General features: G+C 53.2%; 6 protein-coding genes across 6 annotated transcripts; 3 read left to right on the top strand and 3 right to left on the bottom strand.

Annotated features, from left to right (window-relative positions):
* Positions 1-202: 202 nt before the first annotated feature.
* Positions 203-757, top strand: CGCA056_v001189 (Uncharacterized protein; the record flags this gene model as incomplete). Its single annotated transcript, XM_037316450.1, has 2 exons — positions 203-274; positions 362-757. The coding sequence occupies 2 exons, from the start codon at positions 203-205 to the stop codon at positions 755-757; spliced, it is 468 nt and encodes a 155-aa protein (XP_037186178.1).
* A 560-nt stretch (positions 758-1,317) lies between these two features.
* On the bottom strand, positions 1,318-2,741 carry rnr-2 (Ribonucleoside-diphosphate reductase small chain; the record flags this gene model as incomplete). The annotated part of the gene is made up of 3 exons (XM_037316449.1): positions 1,318-2,271; positions 2,351-2,608; positions 2,712-2,741. The coding sequence occupies 3 exons, from the start codon at positions 2,739-2,741 to the stop codon at positions 1,318-1,320; spliced, it is 1,242 nt and encodes a 413-aa protein (XP_037186179.1).
* Positions 2,742-4,160: 1,419 nt separating this feature from the next.
* Positions 4,161-5,153, bottom strand: CGCA056_v001187 (uncharacterized protein; the record flags this gene model as incomplete). Its single annotated transcript, XM_037316448.1, has 3 exons — positions 4,161-4,710; positions 4,799-5,013; positions 5,079-5,153. 3 exons carry the CDS (start codon positions 5,151-5,153, stop codon positions 4,161-4,163), a joined length of 840 nt encoding a protein of 279 aa, XP_037186180.1.
* A 1,491-nt stretch (positions 5,154-6,644) lies between these two features.
* On the top strand, positions 6,645-9,405 carry dcp2 (mRNA decapping complex subunit 2; the record flags this gene model as incomplete). Its single annotated transcript, XM_037316447.1, has 2 exons — positions 6,645-6,675; positions 6,788-9,405. The coding sequence occupies 2 exons, from the start codon at positions 6,645-6,647 to the stop codon at positions 9,403-9,405; spliced, it is 2,649 nt and encodes an 882-aa protein (XP_037186181.1).
* Positions 9,406-10,302: 897 nt separating this feature from the next.
* Positions 10,303-11,262, top strand: andC (Short chain dehydrogenase andC; the record flags this gene model as incomplete). Its single annotated transcript, XM_037316446.1, has 3 exons — positions 10,303-10,589; positions 10,650-10,896; positions 10,957-11,262. 3 exons carry the CDS (start codon positions 10,303-10,305, stop codon positions 11,260-11,262), a joined length of 840 nt encoding a protein of 279 aa, XP_037185302.1.
* An 812-nt stretch (positions 11,263-12,074) lies between these two features.
* On the bottom strand, positions 12,075-13,704 carry nrd1-0 (Negative regulator of differentiation 1; the record flags this gene model as incomplete). The annotated part of the gene is made up of 7 exons (XM_037316445.1): positions 12,075-12,294; positions 12,344-12,597; positions 12,649-13,170; positions 13,226-13,278; positions 13,356-13,443; positions 13,528-13,537; positions 13,700-13,704. The coding sequence occupies 7 exons, from the start codon at positions 13,702-13,704 to the stop codon at positions 12,075-12,077; spliced, it is 1,152 nt and encodes a 383-aa protein (XP_037185303.1).
* Between the last annotated feature and the right edge of the window lie 774 nt (positions 13,705-14,478).

Genomic DNA, 14,478 nt, shown 5'->3' with positions numbered 1-14,478 from the left:
ACCGCCCGCGGCTAGTCCACATCAACGAACGTCACTCAACCACACACACACAATCCCACGACATCTAGCGAACAGCCGCCGAAACCGTGAGACAACACGCGAGCACAAAGAGGTACCTAGGTCGCGTTGGAGAGACGAATATAGCGACCGAATTCGCGCACATCTCGGTACAGTGCAAGGCTCTGGCCGCCCTCTCGCGACGATGCCGACATACAAGAACAGCCAGGAATGGCTGCAGCAGTCATCGCTGCTCCTTCAAGCTCGTCCAGCAACCGTGAGGCCCTTCCCCTGCTCTACATTCTAAGTCTTGCAGACAGCCCCGACTAATCCGTGTCGCGTTGCGCGACCATCGACCGCATAGACTAGAATCACAACCAAATACTCGATAAAGGACGTCAAGCCTAGAAAATCAAAGGCGGACGACGAGCAGGACAGCACGATGCCTGACGCGGCGACCGCCAAGCCACCAAGGGGCAGCCTCGAGATCAAGACATACGACCCCGTCAGCGGTGTCGCGCTCAAGTACAGGACGACCAAGGCTGCTGAAGTCACACGTCTCATCAATTTGCTGGGCTCCCTGGGCCGCACCATGGCGACATCCAAGGCCCCCGCGGAGGTCAAGGATGAAGCCGTGGCTGATACACCTGCTGAGGAGAAGGGCGTGGGCTCCGCTGAGTTGAAGAGTGGCGCGCAGGAGAAGCCTCAACAAGCTGCAGGTGGCAGTGGTGGAAAGAAGAAGAAGAAGGGCAAGAAATAAGAAAACAACAGATGGCATACAGGGACCGCACACGCAATGATAGGTATGCCAGAACCATGTTGCTCATGATACATGGCTGTGTACGTGTTGAAAATGGCAATTGACAGACACACACAAAAGCGTTGGGGGCTTCAAAGAGATACACCGATCCATTTGGCCCAGACTGAGAGTTCTGATAGAACAATCAGTGAAAGTCAAAGAAGGCTGGCGAATAAAGAGCCTTCACTTTCGTCACATGCGATGAATAGATCTGTTCGTTTGTCATGTCTGAATTACTGAAAATAGTGCTCGCCAATACATTATCCATCAAAGACATTCATACCCCCTATTTTCCACCATCATCCAACCACCTAGCCCGTGGGAGCATCCAACTCCCAGGTGTAATGTGTCCCCCGCTAACGCCGTGTATGTATATGATAAAACAAACGACTCTATGCCGAAACTCATTAGAGAGGCGATGGAGTGCGAAAACAAATCGCTGTGGCAAGTACCACGCGAATGCAATGTACAAGGGTATAAGAGGGAAGAAAAAGGACATAAACGACTTCGCACGCTCCAGTTCAGAAGTCCTCGTCAAAGCAGAAGTCGCCGCCATTCTCACCCTTCTCCTCGGAAGAGCCGGCAGACTCATCCTGGTACTTCTTAGCACTGTTCATGACACCGGCCTTCTGGTAGTCGGCGACACGCTTCTCAAAGAAGTTGGTCTTGCCACCAAGAGAGATGTTCTCCATGAAGTCGAAGGGGTTGGTCGATTTGTAGACCTTGTCGTTGCCGAGAGCGACCAACAGACGATCAGCGACAAACTCGATGTATTGCTTCATCAGGTTGGAGTTCATGCCCAGGAGGGCGCAAGGCAGAGCCTCGGTCAGGAACTCTTGCTCGATCTTGACAGCATCGACAATAATATCCTCAATCACCTGCTTGCTGGGGCGGTGCTTCAGGTGAGAGTACAGAAGGCAGGCAAAGTCGGTGTGGAGACCCTCATCACGGGAGATGAGCTCGTTGGAGAAGGTCAGACCGGGCATGAGACCACGCTTCTTGAGCCAGAAGATGGAGGCGAAAGCACCGCTGAAGAAGATGCCCTCGACGGCGGCAAAGGCAACGAGGCGCTGGGCGAAGGTGGAGTTTGTGTCCGTGATCCAGCGCAAGGCCCAGTCAGCCTTCTTACGGATGCAGGGGATGGTGTCGATGGCGTTGAAGAGATAGGTACGCTGGGCAGGCTCCTTAATGTAGGTGTCGATGAGAAGGGAGTAAGTCTCGGAGTGAATGTTCTCCATCATGATCTGGAAGCCGTAGAAGCAGCGCGCCTCGGGGACCTGGACTTCGCCAGAGAAACGCTCAACCAGGTTCTCATTGACGATGCCGTCGGAAGCGGCGAAGAAGGCGAGAATGTGAGAGATGAAGTACTTCTCATCATCGTTGATCTTGTTGTTCCAGTCGTGGAGATCCTTGGACAAATCAATCTCCTCAGCAGTCCAGAAAGAGGCCTCGGCCTTCTTGTACATTTGCCAAATCTATGCGTCACGAGTTAAATTAAGGTTCTCGAGAGAAAAACCACTTTACGCGTCAATGACGCGTGGTATTGTGACTGACCTCATGGTACTTGATGGGGAAGAGAACGAAGCGTTGACCGTTCTCCTGGAGAAGAGGCTCGTCCATCTCCTCCTCCTTGATGCCAGGGGCGACCACAGGCGCTTCTTGCTGCTTCGTGGACTCCTCAGTGGGCTTGGTTTGAATGTCGGTTGCGGTGGCAACGTCAGAGCTGATGGGCTGGTTCTCCTTGTCGGCGTTGTTGAAGTTGAGCTTCTTGACGGGGGACTCCATCTTGAAAGAATCGAGAGCGGCAGCAGCCTGGAGTTTGAGTTGTTAGTTCATTAAAACCCATATACGCGCACATTGTGACGAAGTAAAGCAGCGGTTGCGGTTGTGCGCCAGAGCGCAAGTCGTGACGTACCTGCTTGGAAGGAGTGACTTCAACAGACATTGCGAGGGTTGCGCGGACGAGAGGGGGAAGTAAGCGTTGAAGAATGGGTGAATTGAAAACCCAGAAAAAAGACTGCGAGAAAGAATTGAGGATATCGGCGGTCGTATGAAGCGTTGTTGTGTCTTATCGTTGAGTGTGAAGAGAAGTAGACGCGATGTCAGTGGGTGACTTTTGAAAGGCTTTTGTACCAGACAACCGGGCAGCACGTGTGGTGGAAAACGCGTCGCTAGGTGCAGGGGGTTCCGCGTTCGTGTTTTGCGGGTTTTGGGTCTAATTGCTTTGCGCCGGGACCTCTGGCAGCTTTGGGTCCTTCACTAACTACGATCGTTGCCCCTCGCTCCACTTAAAAGCGCGTCAAACAGGGGTAGGCCAGCGATCGCCAGCGCGTTTCGCTGCTAAAGTGGCAGGATTCTGTCTCGGCTGGCACTTTTCCACTTCTCACCCTTGCAAGAAAAGTGACGACCGACGGCTCCCAGCGGGACGCGTCTTGCCCAGCCCTCTTTTTCCCTCTTTTTCCCTCTTTTTTCTTCATCGTACCTAGCCATTTGTAACGTGCTTCGTCGTTCGAGTGGCCGCATGCGTTCCACCTCCAGCGAGCCGACCAGGCAACGATGTCATGACCGGGGCAACTGGGGGGAAATGGACGGCGTCACGGCATGCCAGACCACTCCTACCGAGGGCTTCGGCCGAGCAAACGCGTGCCAGTTTTCCCTTATTGCTCCCGTCAGCCCGGGCCACCCCCCCGGTCCTGTGCCAATATTCCCGTATCCGTAATTCCGCATCGACTCGTTCTGGGTTCGTTCTCGGCGTTACGAACCAACGCGTTTCTCGGTCTCCTGGTCTGGAACTCCCCTTAGATTATCAGATCAGATCAGATAACACCTAATCCGTCCAGGACCCAGGGCTTGGGCGGGACGAAGTGGCCCTCCCAAGATTTACCGCCCTGCAATTCTGTCTATGCATCGACAAATCTCGCCGACATATGATTCTTGATTGCAGGTCGACGCGGTTAATTCTGCTCGTCGTCGCTGGGAGGCTGGCCCATCCGCCTGCGGGCACGGACGGGCGGCCCGGCTTGGTTGCTCATTTATGGACAGTCCAAGTGTTACGTACTACGTTAGAAGCGTTCACTCTTCTATAAAACGACGCGCTGTGTCAATTATCTAAAGCGGCCCTACTATCGTGAAGTGGGTATGTAACTAAGGTATCGTGTCGTGCTTGCATCTCACCATCCAGTTCATATCTTGTGTGTGCGCGTGAACATCAGCTAGCGAGAACGCCGGGTTCTGGCCCAGCTCGAGACAAAAGAGAAATAAAATCCGTATAACCAATCGCTAGGGCACTTCATGACTAAAGTCTTCCTGCCTACTGATGCCATCCCTTCTAGGCCTCTGGATGCCACGACTTCTGGTTGAGACTTCAACGCCGAGAAGACCTGTCTCCGGGGTCACGGCCAGCATAGCCCGTCTCCTCATCCTCCACTCTCGATCGACCAAACCCGAACCAACCCCGGCCACCGCCAGACCGGTCGTCGCGTGTCTTAACCGGAGCAGGTGCAGCTGGGGCGCGTCCGTTATACGAGTGTTGGCGGCTTCCGCCACGACCTGATGACATGTTTCCATGACGGCGCGGTTCCTCTTCGACATACTCGGGTGGTGTGCGGTCATCATCCCAGCGATCAAACTCATCTGCTTCGCTGGGATCAACTGCGGGTACGGGCGCTCCACTCCGTCGAAGATTCTTCTTGCCTTGTTCGCGAAGATAGTCTTCCAGGAGGATGGCATTCTTGGTGTTGCAGCGGAAAGCGGCGTCGGCAATATCACCAATGAAGGGTACCAGGCCAATGGCGAAGTCCACAATGATGTTAAATAGCATCTTGGACTTGAGCGAACCCGGCAGCCCACCCTCAATTTTGTTGCAGGTCTTGAACACCATCAAGGCCATGAATGCATCGAGAGCATCACCAATACTGTTAGCATGGTGTTAGTCGCCGTTGAAGATACCTTACGTGCCAAGTAGTGATGTGGGGCATGTGCAGGGCGGTGTAGGGTACTCACGCAGGAACGATTCCGATGACGCTGCTCCAACCGAAGCGGACACCGCAGAGGCTGAATAGCGACATGTCGAGGCGATAGGCTCGCCGCTTGACCTTGGTCAAGACTTCTCCATCTTTGGTGGATATTCCCGGCGGGAGGGCCTTTCTGCGCTTTTTGACCTTCTTGGTGGGACGACCATCAAGTCTGGTAGCCGGAACGGTCTCGAAGTAGGGATCCTGAGGGGTTGAGACGTCAGTACAGTGCACTTGTGGAAGTTCATTTAACATTCGCCGTTACGTACTTCGCGACCAAACTTGTTCTCAACCTTTTCCGCCAAGATCTTCTTGCTCACCCACTTGGCGATGAGACTAGCCATGACTGCGTTTGGAGGCGACTGCGCGGGCAAGAAAGGTGCTGATTGGTAAAGTTCTTGGTTCTGAAAAGCACGAATGGCGCTGATATTTCCTAAAGGAAACTCGACGTTTGCCGCGTGAAATAAGTTTACATAGGGACGAAGGGTGGGGAACAGTAAATCCTTCCAAGAAGTTGAAGGCTGGATGGTATATGTATTCAAACGAGCACTGGGACTGAGAAAAGGATATGCATGCAGGGTCCGAGTCCCTGTCACGACCCAAGTTGCCTCTCGACGTAAGGTGGTTGAGGGAGCCCAGAATTCCTGTTTTGACAAGTCAGGGGACCAAACCACGGCCATGATGTAATCATGTCGGTCACTGAACGCCAGTGCACTTTCAGCAGTCCCGAGAGGCCTCTGCAGTGGAGCTAGAGCAAGCTAGCTGCGGTGTTTCACATCATGCTGCAGCGCCTTCGCTGTACGGTCCCCAGTGAGCATGCGACCCAAATGACCATTACTGGGCAATTCAGCGGTGTCCGTTGCACCGGGACGTCCAAATGGCATTGAAGAGAGCGCGCAAGTGTGGCAACCGAAGTGAGGTCGAGATTCTACTCAGCCACATTGTGGCTTGGGAACTCCAGATCGTCTCAAGTCCCTGTCGTCACCCTCTCACATGCAATCCAGGCCAGATTTCATGATCAAATGTTGAAAGATCAAAGGATACACCTGCTGTGTTTACTGCTTAGCCCATGCACAGTCGGAGGCAGCCCGCCATTTGACAAGGGAAACCAGTGTAGACCGGATAGAAGATGGTGATCTGAAGTCTCGAGAAGGGCTGTGTGGTACAGTGCGTATGTACCGAAATGCACTATCCTGGCATGGAGAGCCTCATGCAAAAGACAGTGTGACGCGTTGTTCTAGCAAGGTTGGCCCTACGAGCCAATCATGTAGGTCCCTCGCTCGAGCTTTCCGCCACACAACATCTGCCACGTCCGTCCCACCTACCTCCACCGGCGTGGCTAATTGGTGTTCTTGCGCCTGGTCGCGGATGCCACAGGTGCTTCCTCGCTATCTGACTGGCTGGCCACCTCACCCATCGTCAACAAAGAGCAGAGTGTCGCTTGCTTCTCCGCCTCTGTTAATCGGCAACACTGCAACCAACAACCAAGAGGCTGCTTGTCAACGCATCTCTGCCAGCAAGCAATCACCAACGCCTCAGCCACGATTGAAAGTGCGAGGTACCCAATGCCACTCTTCACTTGACGTGTTACTTTCTGCCGTTACCGATTCCAGTCGCAGGGCGCATTCCGGTCGCAAGCGTGAAGCTTCGAGCCTGAGCCTGATCTGCAACCCAACAAACCTCCTACCTCGTACCATGCCACTGCCGCTCCTAGCCCTGTATTCGATACATACTCGCCGCCAGGAGCCTCTTTCCGTCCCGATCAAACCTCCTAGCACAGGCGATTAAGACCAGGGTTTACTTTTCCAGGGATATGGTCTAGGCCGTCGCCCACAATGGCCGAAGAAAAGATGCAGCTGGAGGACTGTACGTTACCCCACACCCCGAATAACCGTGGCGTCAGCTACCGAGCCTGCCTTCCTTACCGCTCCATCACCACTGCCAGAAACGGGACTGACGAAGTATCATAACTGAACAGGGTTGGACGACCTCTGTGTCCGATTCATTATCAACCTTCCCGAAGAAGATTTGTCGTCGGTTGCACGCATATGCTTTCAGATCGAGGAGGCACAATGGTTCTACGAAGATTTCGTCCGCCCGCTCGACCCGACCCTGCCCTCTATGACGCTCCGAAGCTTTAGTCTAAGGATATTTCAGCACTGTCCCCTCCTCGCTCCCTTCTCGGTCGAGAATCACACGAAAGCCTTCGAAGAGTTTTTGCAATACAAGACGAGAGTCCCTGTGAGAGGTGCAATTCTGCTCAACGAGGCTATGGACTCCACAATTTTGGTCAAAGGTTGGAAGAAAGGCGCCAACTGGAGCTTTCCTCGCGGGAAAATAAACAAGGACGAAGACGATCTCGAATGTGCCATTCGCGAAGTGTACGAGGAAACAGGATACGACTTGCATGCAGCTGGTTTGGTTCCCGAGAATCGCGATGTCAAATACATCGAGGTCACCATGCGGGAGCAGCAACTAAGGCTTTACGTCTTCCGCAATGTTCCCATGGACACACATTTCCAACCCCGAACCAGAAAAGAGATCAGTAAGATTCAGTGGTACAAGTTATCTGAGCTTCCTGCCTTCCGGAAGAAGGGCGCGCAAAACCAGAACGACGCAGCCGCGGCTGCGAATGCCAACAAGTTCTACATGGTAGCTCCATTCTTAGTGCCCTTGAAAAAATGGGTTGTGCAGCAAAAGAAGAGGGACGCTGTCAAGGGACCCAACGATGCGCAATTCCAGCCTCACCCCCTTCACGATGAGCTCGTGACCGAAGACGACGTTTGGCAAACAGAACCGGTAACAGATGCCTCGACACGAACACCAGCCCTAGACACTCTAGAGGGTGCAACTATGGAGTTGCAGCGTCTTTTGAAAGTTCAGCCTGCGGCGGCTCAAAGTGCGTCTGTTCCCATCTCTTCAGAGAGCGGAGGAGATAAGGGCGCGTCGCTACTAGCAATTCTTCAGGCGAAGAACCAGGCTGCCGTCAAGGCTGTTCCAGCTGCGCCGGTACCGCATACGCCTCTCGATCACACCATTGGAGAGGTCCCTCAGCCGCGAAGCCCTCACGGGCAACACCATTCTCAGCAACGGGTGCCGCTGGCGAGCTATCAACACCCGCCCGGTTTCCCAGTTGCTCCAGATGGAACTCCACAGCAATGGGCCTTCTCTCAGCATGGCAACGCCGAAGGCATGGCCCACCAGGTCAGGCAACAAGATCCATCGTTGATGAATAGACCTCTTTACGGCCACCTGCAACCCCCGTTGAGACATCCGCAGCCGTTGCCTCCTCAGGTTCAAAAGTCTTTGCTCAGCAGAGGGGCTTTTGCCGATAGTACACCACCCCCTCCGCCAAAGCATGCGCAGGGGACTCTGAATGAATCTGTACCCACCGCGCAATATCAGCAAGCATATTTTCAACAGCAAACCCAGAACCTGCTGTATCAACCCAAGCCGCCTGCTGGGCAGCTCTCAACTCAATCTATGGCTCTACTCGGCGTCCTCAAATCCGATACCAAGGCCATCAGTCCAGACAAAGGTCAGGTCCCAGGGTCCTACAGCCAGCCCACCCGCGCACATGTTCAGCATTCTAGCGGTATGCACAGTCATGCAGGGGCTCAAGGGCATGTTCAGCAGCCTGGCTTACCGTTCTCGAATGCAAGTCCAGTCCATTCCAACCCAAATCAGGCCATGAGCCAGCGGGGCCAGCAACTTGTCGACCCTGCTCACCGCTCTGCTCTTCTCGATATGTTCAAGAAGCCCGAAACCAGCTCTCCTCTTGCCAATCAACCTGCTGAACTTCCAGCAACTACTGCGAGTGCCGCGCTTCTCAAGGGAATCTCGACCACGAGGGGAGACAACCAGGACATTTCCAGCCCTGTCTTCCAAAACCGCCAAAACCGCAGCACTCAACCCGTGTCAAGCAGTCCTCTCAGCAGGCCCCCCCAGGGACCTGCAGATCTTGCAACTCAGATGTCGTCACATAATCTCTCACTTCAATCGCAACAAATCGGAGGAACTGAGTATCGAGGCCCTCATTCTACCAGTGGCTACAGCCCCAGAATAACGGAAACCCGAAGTGTATACAATCAGGGCGCAATCAACCAATTGGCGGTTCTCAACAACCCTCCTCAATTACAGTCTAGCCATGTCTCGCAGCACATGGAGAGCGTGAATAAGCCGATAGGACCTCGTAGTCCCGCTATGGCAGCACTCCTCGGGGCCGCTGGTGCGGACAAGCCCGCCAGTCTGGCGAGCCCTCCGGCAGCATCCGCGCTGCCAGCACCAGCTGCGTTACAGCGCAAGCCCGAGATGTCCACGGAACAGAGGCAGAAGCTTCTTTCGCTTTTCGGGAAGCCACAGTCGCCCAGTCCTGGTCCGGGCTATGCGGTGGATGACAAGGGAAAGACGAGAGAGATAATGCCGCCTGATATGGGGGGGATGCGATCACGGGTGGCGTCTCTTGCCTCTACAAGCGGGCAAGGCTTGCCTGAAGGCCTGTCTGAATCCCGACGTGGCAGTCAAACACCCATTTCGCCCGCGGATCGTAGCTTCCTGCTAGGCTACCTAACATCAGTAGCGAACAACAGCAAATAGGACAATCGTGACAGGTGGTGGAACAGCAGTCACCTCCAGCTAATTCCTAACAAACCGTCTAATGGTTTGTCCGGCGAACATACGCATGCATTTAGATGGAGTCGCAATCTTATTTTTTTGGTGTTGCGTTGCAATGGGTTGAGGACGTGGCAAAGTATCTACGTTGGTGGACAATTGCTTGAGAACGGCCAAGGGTGCAGGATGAAATATTCAGGAAGGAAATATTATACCCTGGGATGTACCTCGTTTGCCAATTTCGCTTCAGTGGTTGGAAGAAGCTCTCCAAGCACTCGTACCAAGGTGATGCTTTCCTAGGGTCTGGGGAAGCAATTCACATGGCAACAAATACCCACCCCCGCATTGTAACATTTGTCAATCGACTGCCCGCGCTCCGGCAATGGCGTGACCGTGTGTAGCCGGCCCGCATCGGTCTTCAACGAAGAACGACCTTCCGTTAGCTGTTTCTCCCTCATGCGGCATTCTTGGAGCACGGCAAACGGCGGCTGCTGTGGAGTGTTAATGGAAAGTGGGCTGATGGCCGAGGTGCAGAGAGGGTGTGCAAAATGAGTTATAGCCCGGTTTAGGATGGCGGAAGCAAGAAGAACTAACAAGTGGAAGTCGCTTGCCACGCATTTGACCTTCTGTCGAACCACTTGTTCTGATGATGATGTGCGCGGGATGCACCGATGACACGGTCAACTCGCGAGACCCAAGACGATATAATGGAGGCTCCAGCACATAGCGTGATGATGAACCAAATTTTCCCCCAATCTCCCACGACAGCCAGACTGTTGATTGGCGCTGTTCCGTCCAGAACCCTTCCCGGCGAGAAGAAAACCTCGCCCAGCTGGAACCGTGGATATCAATGTTTCCGGCTTGCCTCCCAGACAATCAATCATGTTCTTCCACACCTCCCCAGACGCCCTCTTCATCCCTCCCAAGACGATTGACCCAATAGGTTATGGCAAGGTAGCAGTTGTCACCGGATGCAGCTCGGGGATCGGCCTGGCCTGCACCCAGCTCTTGCTGGCACACCAATTTCAAGTTTGCGGTCTCGATGCGCGCGATTTCAACTACTCGCTTCTTCAGGAGTGTGATCACGGCCGCTTCCACTTCCACCGAGCTGACCTGACGGAACCGCGAGCGTGCGAGGATGGAGTTTACGCATCAATTTCGTCATTCGGGTGAGTGCCGTGCTGACAGAAGGGACTTGAGGGGGAAAATTATTTTGACAACGGCACTAGGAGGAGAATCGACTTGCTTGTCAATGTTGCAGGTGTCATGGATAGTTTCAGCAGCGTGGACGGCGTCACAAACGCAGAATGGGATAGAGTAATGGCAGTCAACCTGACGGCCCCGGTCAAAATGATGAGGTCTGTCCTGCCCTTCATGAAGGAGAAGGGCACTGGTGCCATTGTCAATGTGTCTAGTACGGCTGGCCTGTCTGGGGCAGTTGCTGGCATAGCGTATACTTGCAGCAAACATGGACTGGTAAGTCGTACGAAGAAGAACGGCAATGTTGAGGTCAGGTGCTAACAGTGTCGTCTACAGATTGGTGCTACCAAGAATGTGGAATGGCGCTTCCGTAAGGAGGGCATCCGATGCAATGCTGTGCTTCCCGGTGCGATTGACTCTCGTATTGGAAAGGCCATTGCCACGGGACAAGGCGATGAATTTGATGTCGAGGCCTACGCCCAAGTTGAGCCAGTCCATGCTTTGCAAACCCATGCATCAGGGTCGACGCCGGACATAACGCCCCTCGAGGTTGCACAAGCGGTCATTTACCTCGCCTCCGATCAAGCACGAACCATCAACGGAGTAAGCTTGCCTATCGATCAGGCCTGGGGTGTTGTGTGAGGGTTTTACGGCACCCTCTGATTTTGTATAAGCGAAGGTTTGGCAAAGACTTTCGCCAGCCGGGAAGTGTCAGTCAGCTATTCGGGTCGTCCATCATATACGCATGTAATCCACATATGCTAGCGAGACCCTCTATATTTCCTATATTACCTACGTTTCCGGGATACTCGCTTTTTTCGTCTTCTGTCGTCGTCTTCTATCTTCGTCTTCTGTCGTCGTCTTCTATCGTCGTCTATCATCATTACTAGCCTTATCGTTCTCTGTACTACTGTCATCCTTATCGAGGTATTAGGTGCGCTTAGTTATAATTAAAGTTATAGGGGATACTGTCGGATAGCTAACTGATATCGCCTAGCTAGTAAGACTTTAGGTAAATATATGATGTATCTTGTCTTTAAACATTTAGGTTAGCAATCTGGTTGGTATCATAGATGATTCAATTACTTTTCAATTTCAATCATTATAGCCTGACATGTAGTGAAGTTGAACCGCGTTGGAAGATGCGCATCGGTGAGAAAGGCTTTGGAAAGAACTAAGAAGAAACGCAGCTTGGTATTGTATTGTGACTCATTGACACGTCTCAGAATTATGCCGACTTCCCCGACGCACCGCCGCCCTCCTAGGAGACCAAGCCACACAGCACTGCTGCCAAGGAACAGGACAACATAACACAATAAAGCACAAGGGTATTCGCAACCAACGCCTGAAGCATAGAAATGACACACAAATTCCCTCACCTGACTCCGGACTCTAGACCGAAGGCAGAGCGCAAGGATAAAATTCTCGCGAGAACCCTGGTGTGGTATCTCTACTCAAACCACGATGTCCATCGGGCGTCGTTGGAACTCTAGAAGAGCTGCATCCTCATCCTCATCATCGTCGTCCAGGTGCAAGAGTTGAAACCGGTTTGCCATGGGGTCCGACGGGCGCTTAGTTGACAGAGAGTGTGCCGGGGCGCGGGGGTACTGAAATTTCTCCAGTGGCTGCGAGCACTCGTCGACGTCCCAGTCGATCCTGGAACCCTTGTACTTGCTGTGGCTTGATCAGTGTTTGTTGTACTTCCTCGAGCAGACCAGCTTACAAGCGACTCATCATACAGGTACGCGCAAACATGGCATTGTGAACTGAGTTAGTGCCAATGTAGCAGCTGCCACTTCTAAACGAGACGCGAACAACAACAAGGTTGTGGATGTGTTCCAGGTCGTCCCGAACACCCTCCTCGGTCAGGTTCGGATCACAACGCCGAATCACTAAATTCCGTGTAGCGCCGATTCCAATCTTACTCGCAACGTGGCCAGGCAGAATGAACTGTCGATCGCTCCAGCGGACTTCGACCTAATAGCTTGTTTAGCTGAGAGCGTTTGCAACCATTTATATCAACCTTACTCGCTTGTGTTTGATATACAAGTCGTGGCGACGCGCATGCTCAAGGAAGTCTTGAGCCTCTGCCGAATGCAAAAAGGAGACCTGGGCAGAGCGGTCATGCGTGCGCAGAAAGATGTCCAGGAGTTGACCACCTCGGATGACGGCCGTGACATCAGCGTGAGTCGTCCCATCGGGTAAATTGGTGATCAAGACCGTTCTGGTGGTCGATTTCTCGAACTGGAGACGAGAAGGCTTTTGATCTTTGTCTTGGTGACTTGAGCCCTGCTGATGGTTGGTTTCGGTGGGGGAAATGCACAATTCCGAAATCTCATGGACTTCCGTGTCAGCCCAATCCTGCTTAATGGACCCGCGATCACTGGGTTGGCCTCCATGACAGTCGCTATTGGGAACTCGTGTGGCAGCTGTAATCTTTTGGCTTGGCTTGTGAACATAGTCCGGACCACCGCCCGAAGACGGGTCGGGGATTTGACCGGCCGGCTTCTGGTCATCCTCTTGACATTGGGATTCGTCGCTCGTCAGAACCTGGGCAACATTTTGCTTAGCTAACGAGACGCATGGTGTGGAGTCGACGACTTACAGCAAGTGTATCCTCGGTGACACCACCTCTCATCAGGTTGCGGCGCAGGTTGGCTATTCAGTTTGTCAGACAAATGCATTTTGGTGCTCGGCAATCCTGTATTGCCAAGTAGCGGGGGTTGGCGTTATACCGAATTCACGAGCAGCATTGAGCAGAGTTTCATGCTCGGCGCGAGAGATGGTGATGGTGGAGTGACACGACGTAGGGTCACTAGTGTTCTGTAGGAGCCGAATCTATGTCAGCATTCCCATATTCTCCGATCGAGGGAGAAGAAGACAGCTAAATGATGGTGTGAGACGTACGAGCTCAGCCCTGCGCTATTTGTTAGCATCTTGCCAGCTCGCAGCAGCCTCGTTCGGTCTCGAAGGAGGCTCAGACGGTAGACTCCAGCTAGATTGTGTCAGGCGTAATTACCTGCGGATTAAGGTATCAAGATAGGACCGGTCAATTGAGACCGTGTCACTGACGAAAGACACCATGGCTGGCACGAGGTGATCGCCAACAAAAATCAGGTTGGCAAAAAGTGAGTTTGGAGAAGTTATTGGCCGCTCGATATCGAACGCAACAAGCCACTTGGGGGTACCTACTAAGGAAGGTTACCTCAGATGAGGTAGGTACCTAGGTAGGCATCGAAGGTGGTGGCCGATAGAAGCTTGTCTTATCGATAAGCGACACCTAGGTGCCCACCTACCTACCTTACCAAGGTAGTATAGCTTACCGGAGTGAGTGAGGTCACAGTGTGAGTGTTCGTGCAGGGTCCGTAACGCCCCACATTCAGCCGCCAGCATGATGGGTTCGGGTGAATCGAACTCCAAAGTCTCGGACGGGAGTCTTTCCAGGCCAGTTCCTGGGCCCAGAAAGCCGGTGGTCCATGAGGCGGCATGTCAACGGACGGGAAGCTTCCACGTCGTCCAAACTCTTCGTCATTCATCCCGCAAACTCAATGCTGAACTTCAGAAGCAACAGAGAAGACCCCTGGAGTGTCCTCCCCCCCATCCCCCTTTTCCTTACATGCCCAGCAAGAATCCACCGTCGGTCGAGAACTAGGTATCGCCCTTCCATAGTCCGTCAATGACTGAGGTACAGCGTACGAACTGCTGACGAAGTGGCATTTCCACTGACACAAATGAGCCCTTTCTTGAACCTGAAATCAATTTCTTGCTGAGTCATCGATCATCTGAGAGGGTTGGAAGGACGAACTGAGATATAAACGCTACTGTAGCACTTGGCGTCGTCGTGGAATGGACATTATA

Source organism: Colletotrichum aenigma (genome assembly GCF_013390185.1).
Source record: "Colletotrichum aenigma strain Cg56 chromosome Unknown KSG_Cg56_contig01, whole genome shotgun sequence".
NCBI classification, from domain to species: Eukaryota; Fungi; Ascomycota; class Sordariomycetes; order Glomerellales; family Glomerellaceae; genus Colletotrichum; species Colletotrichum aenigma.
Note: the sequence above shows the minus strand (reverse complement) of the source record. Positions and strands in the feature narration are given on the sequence as shown.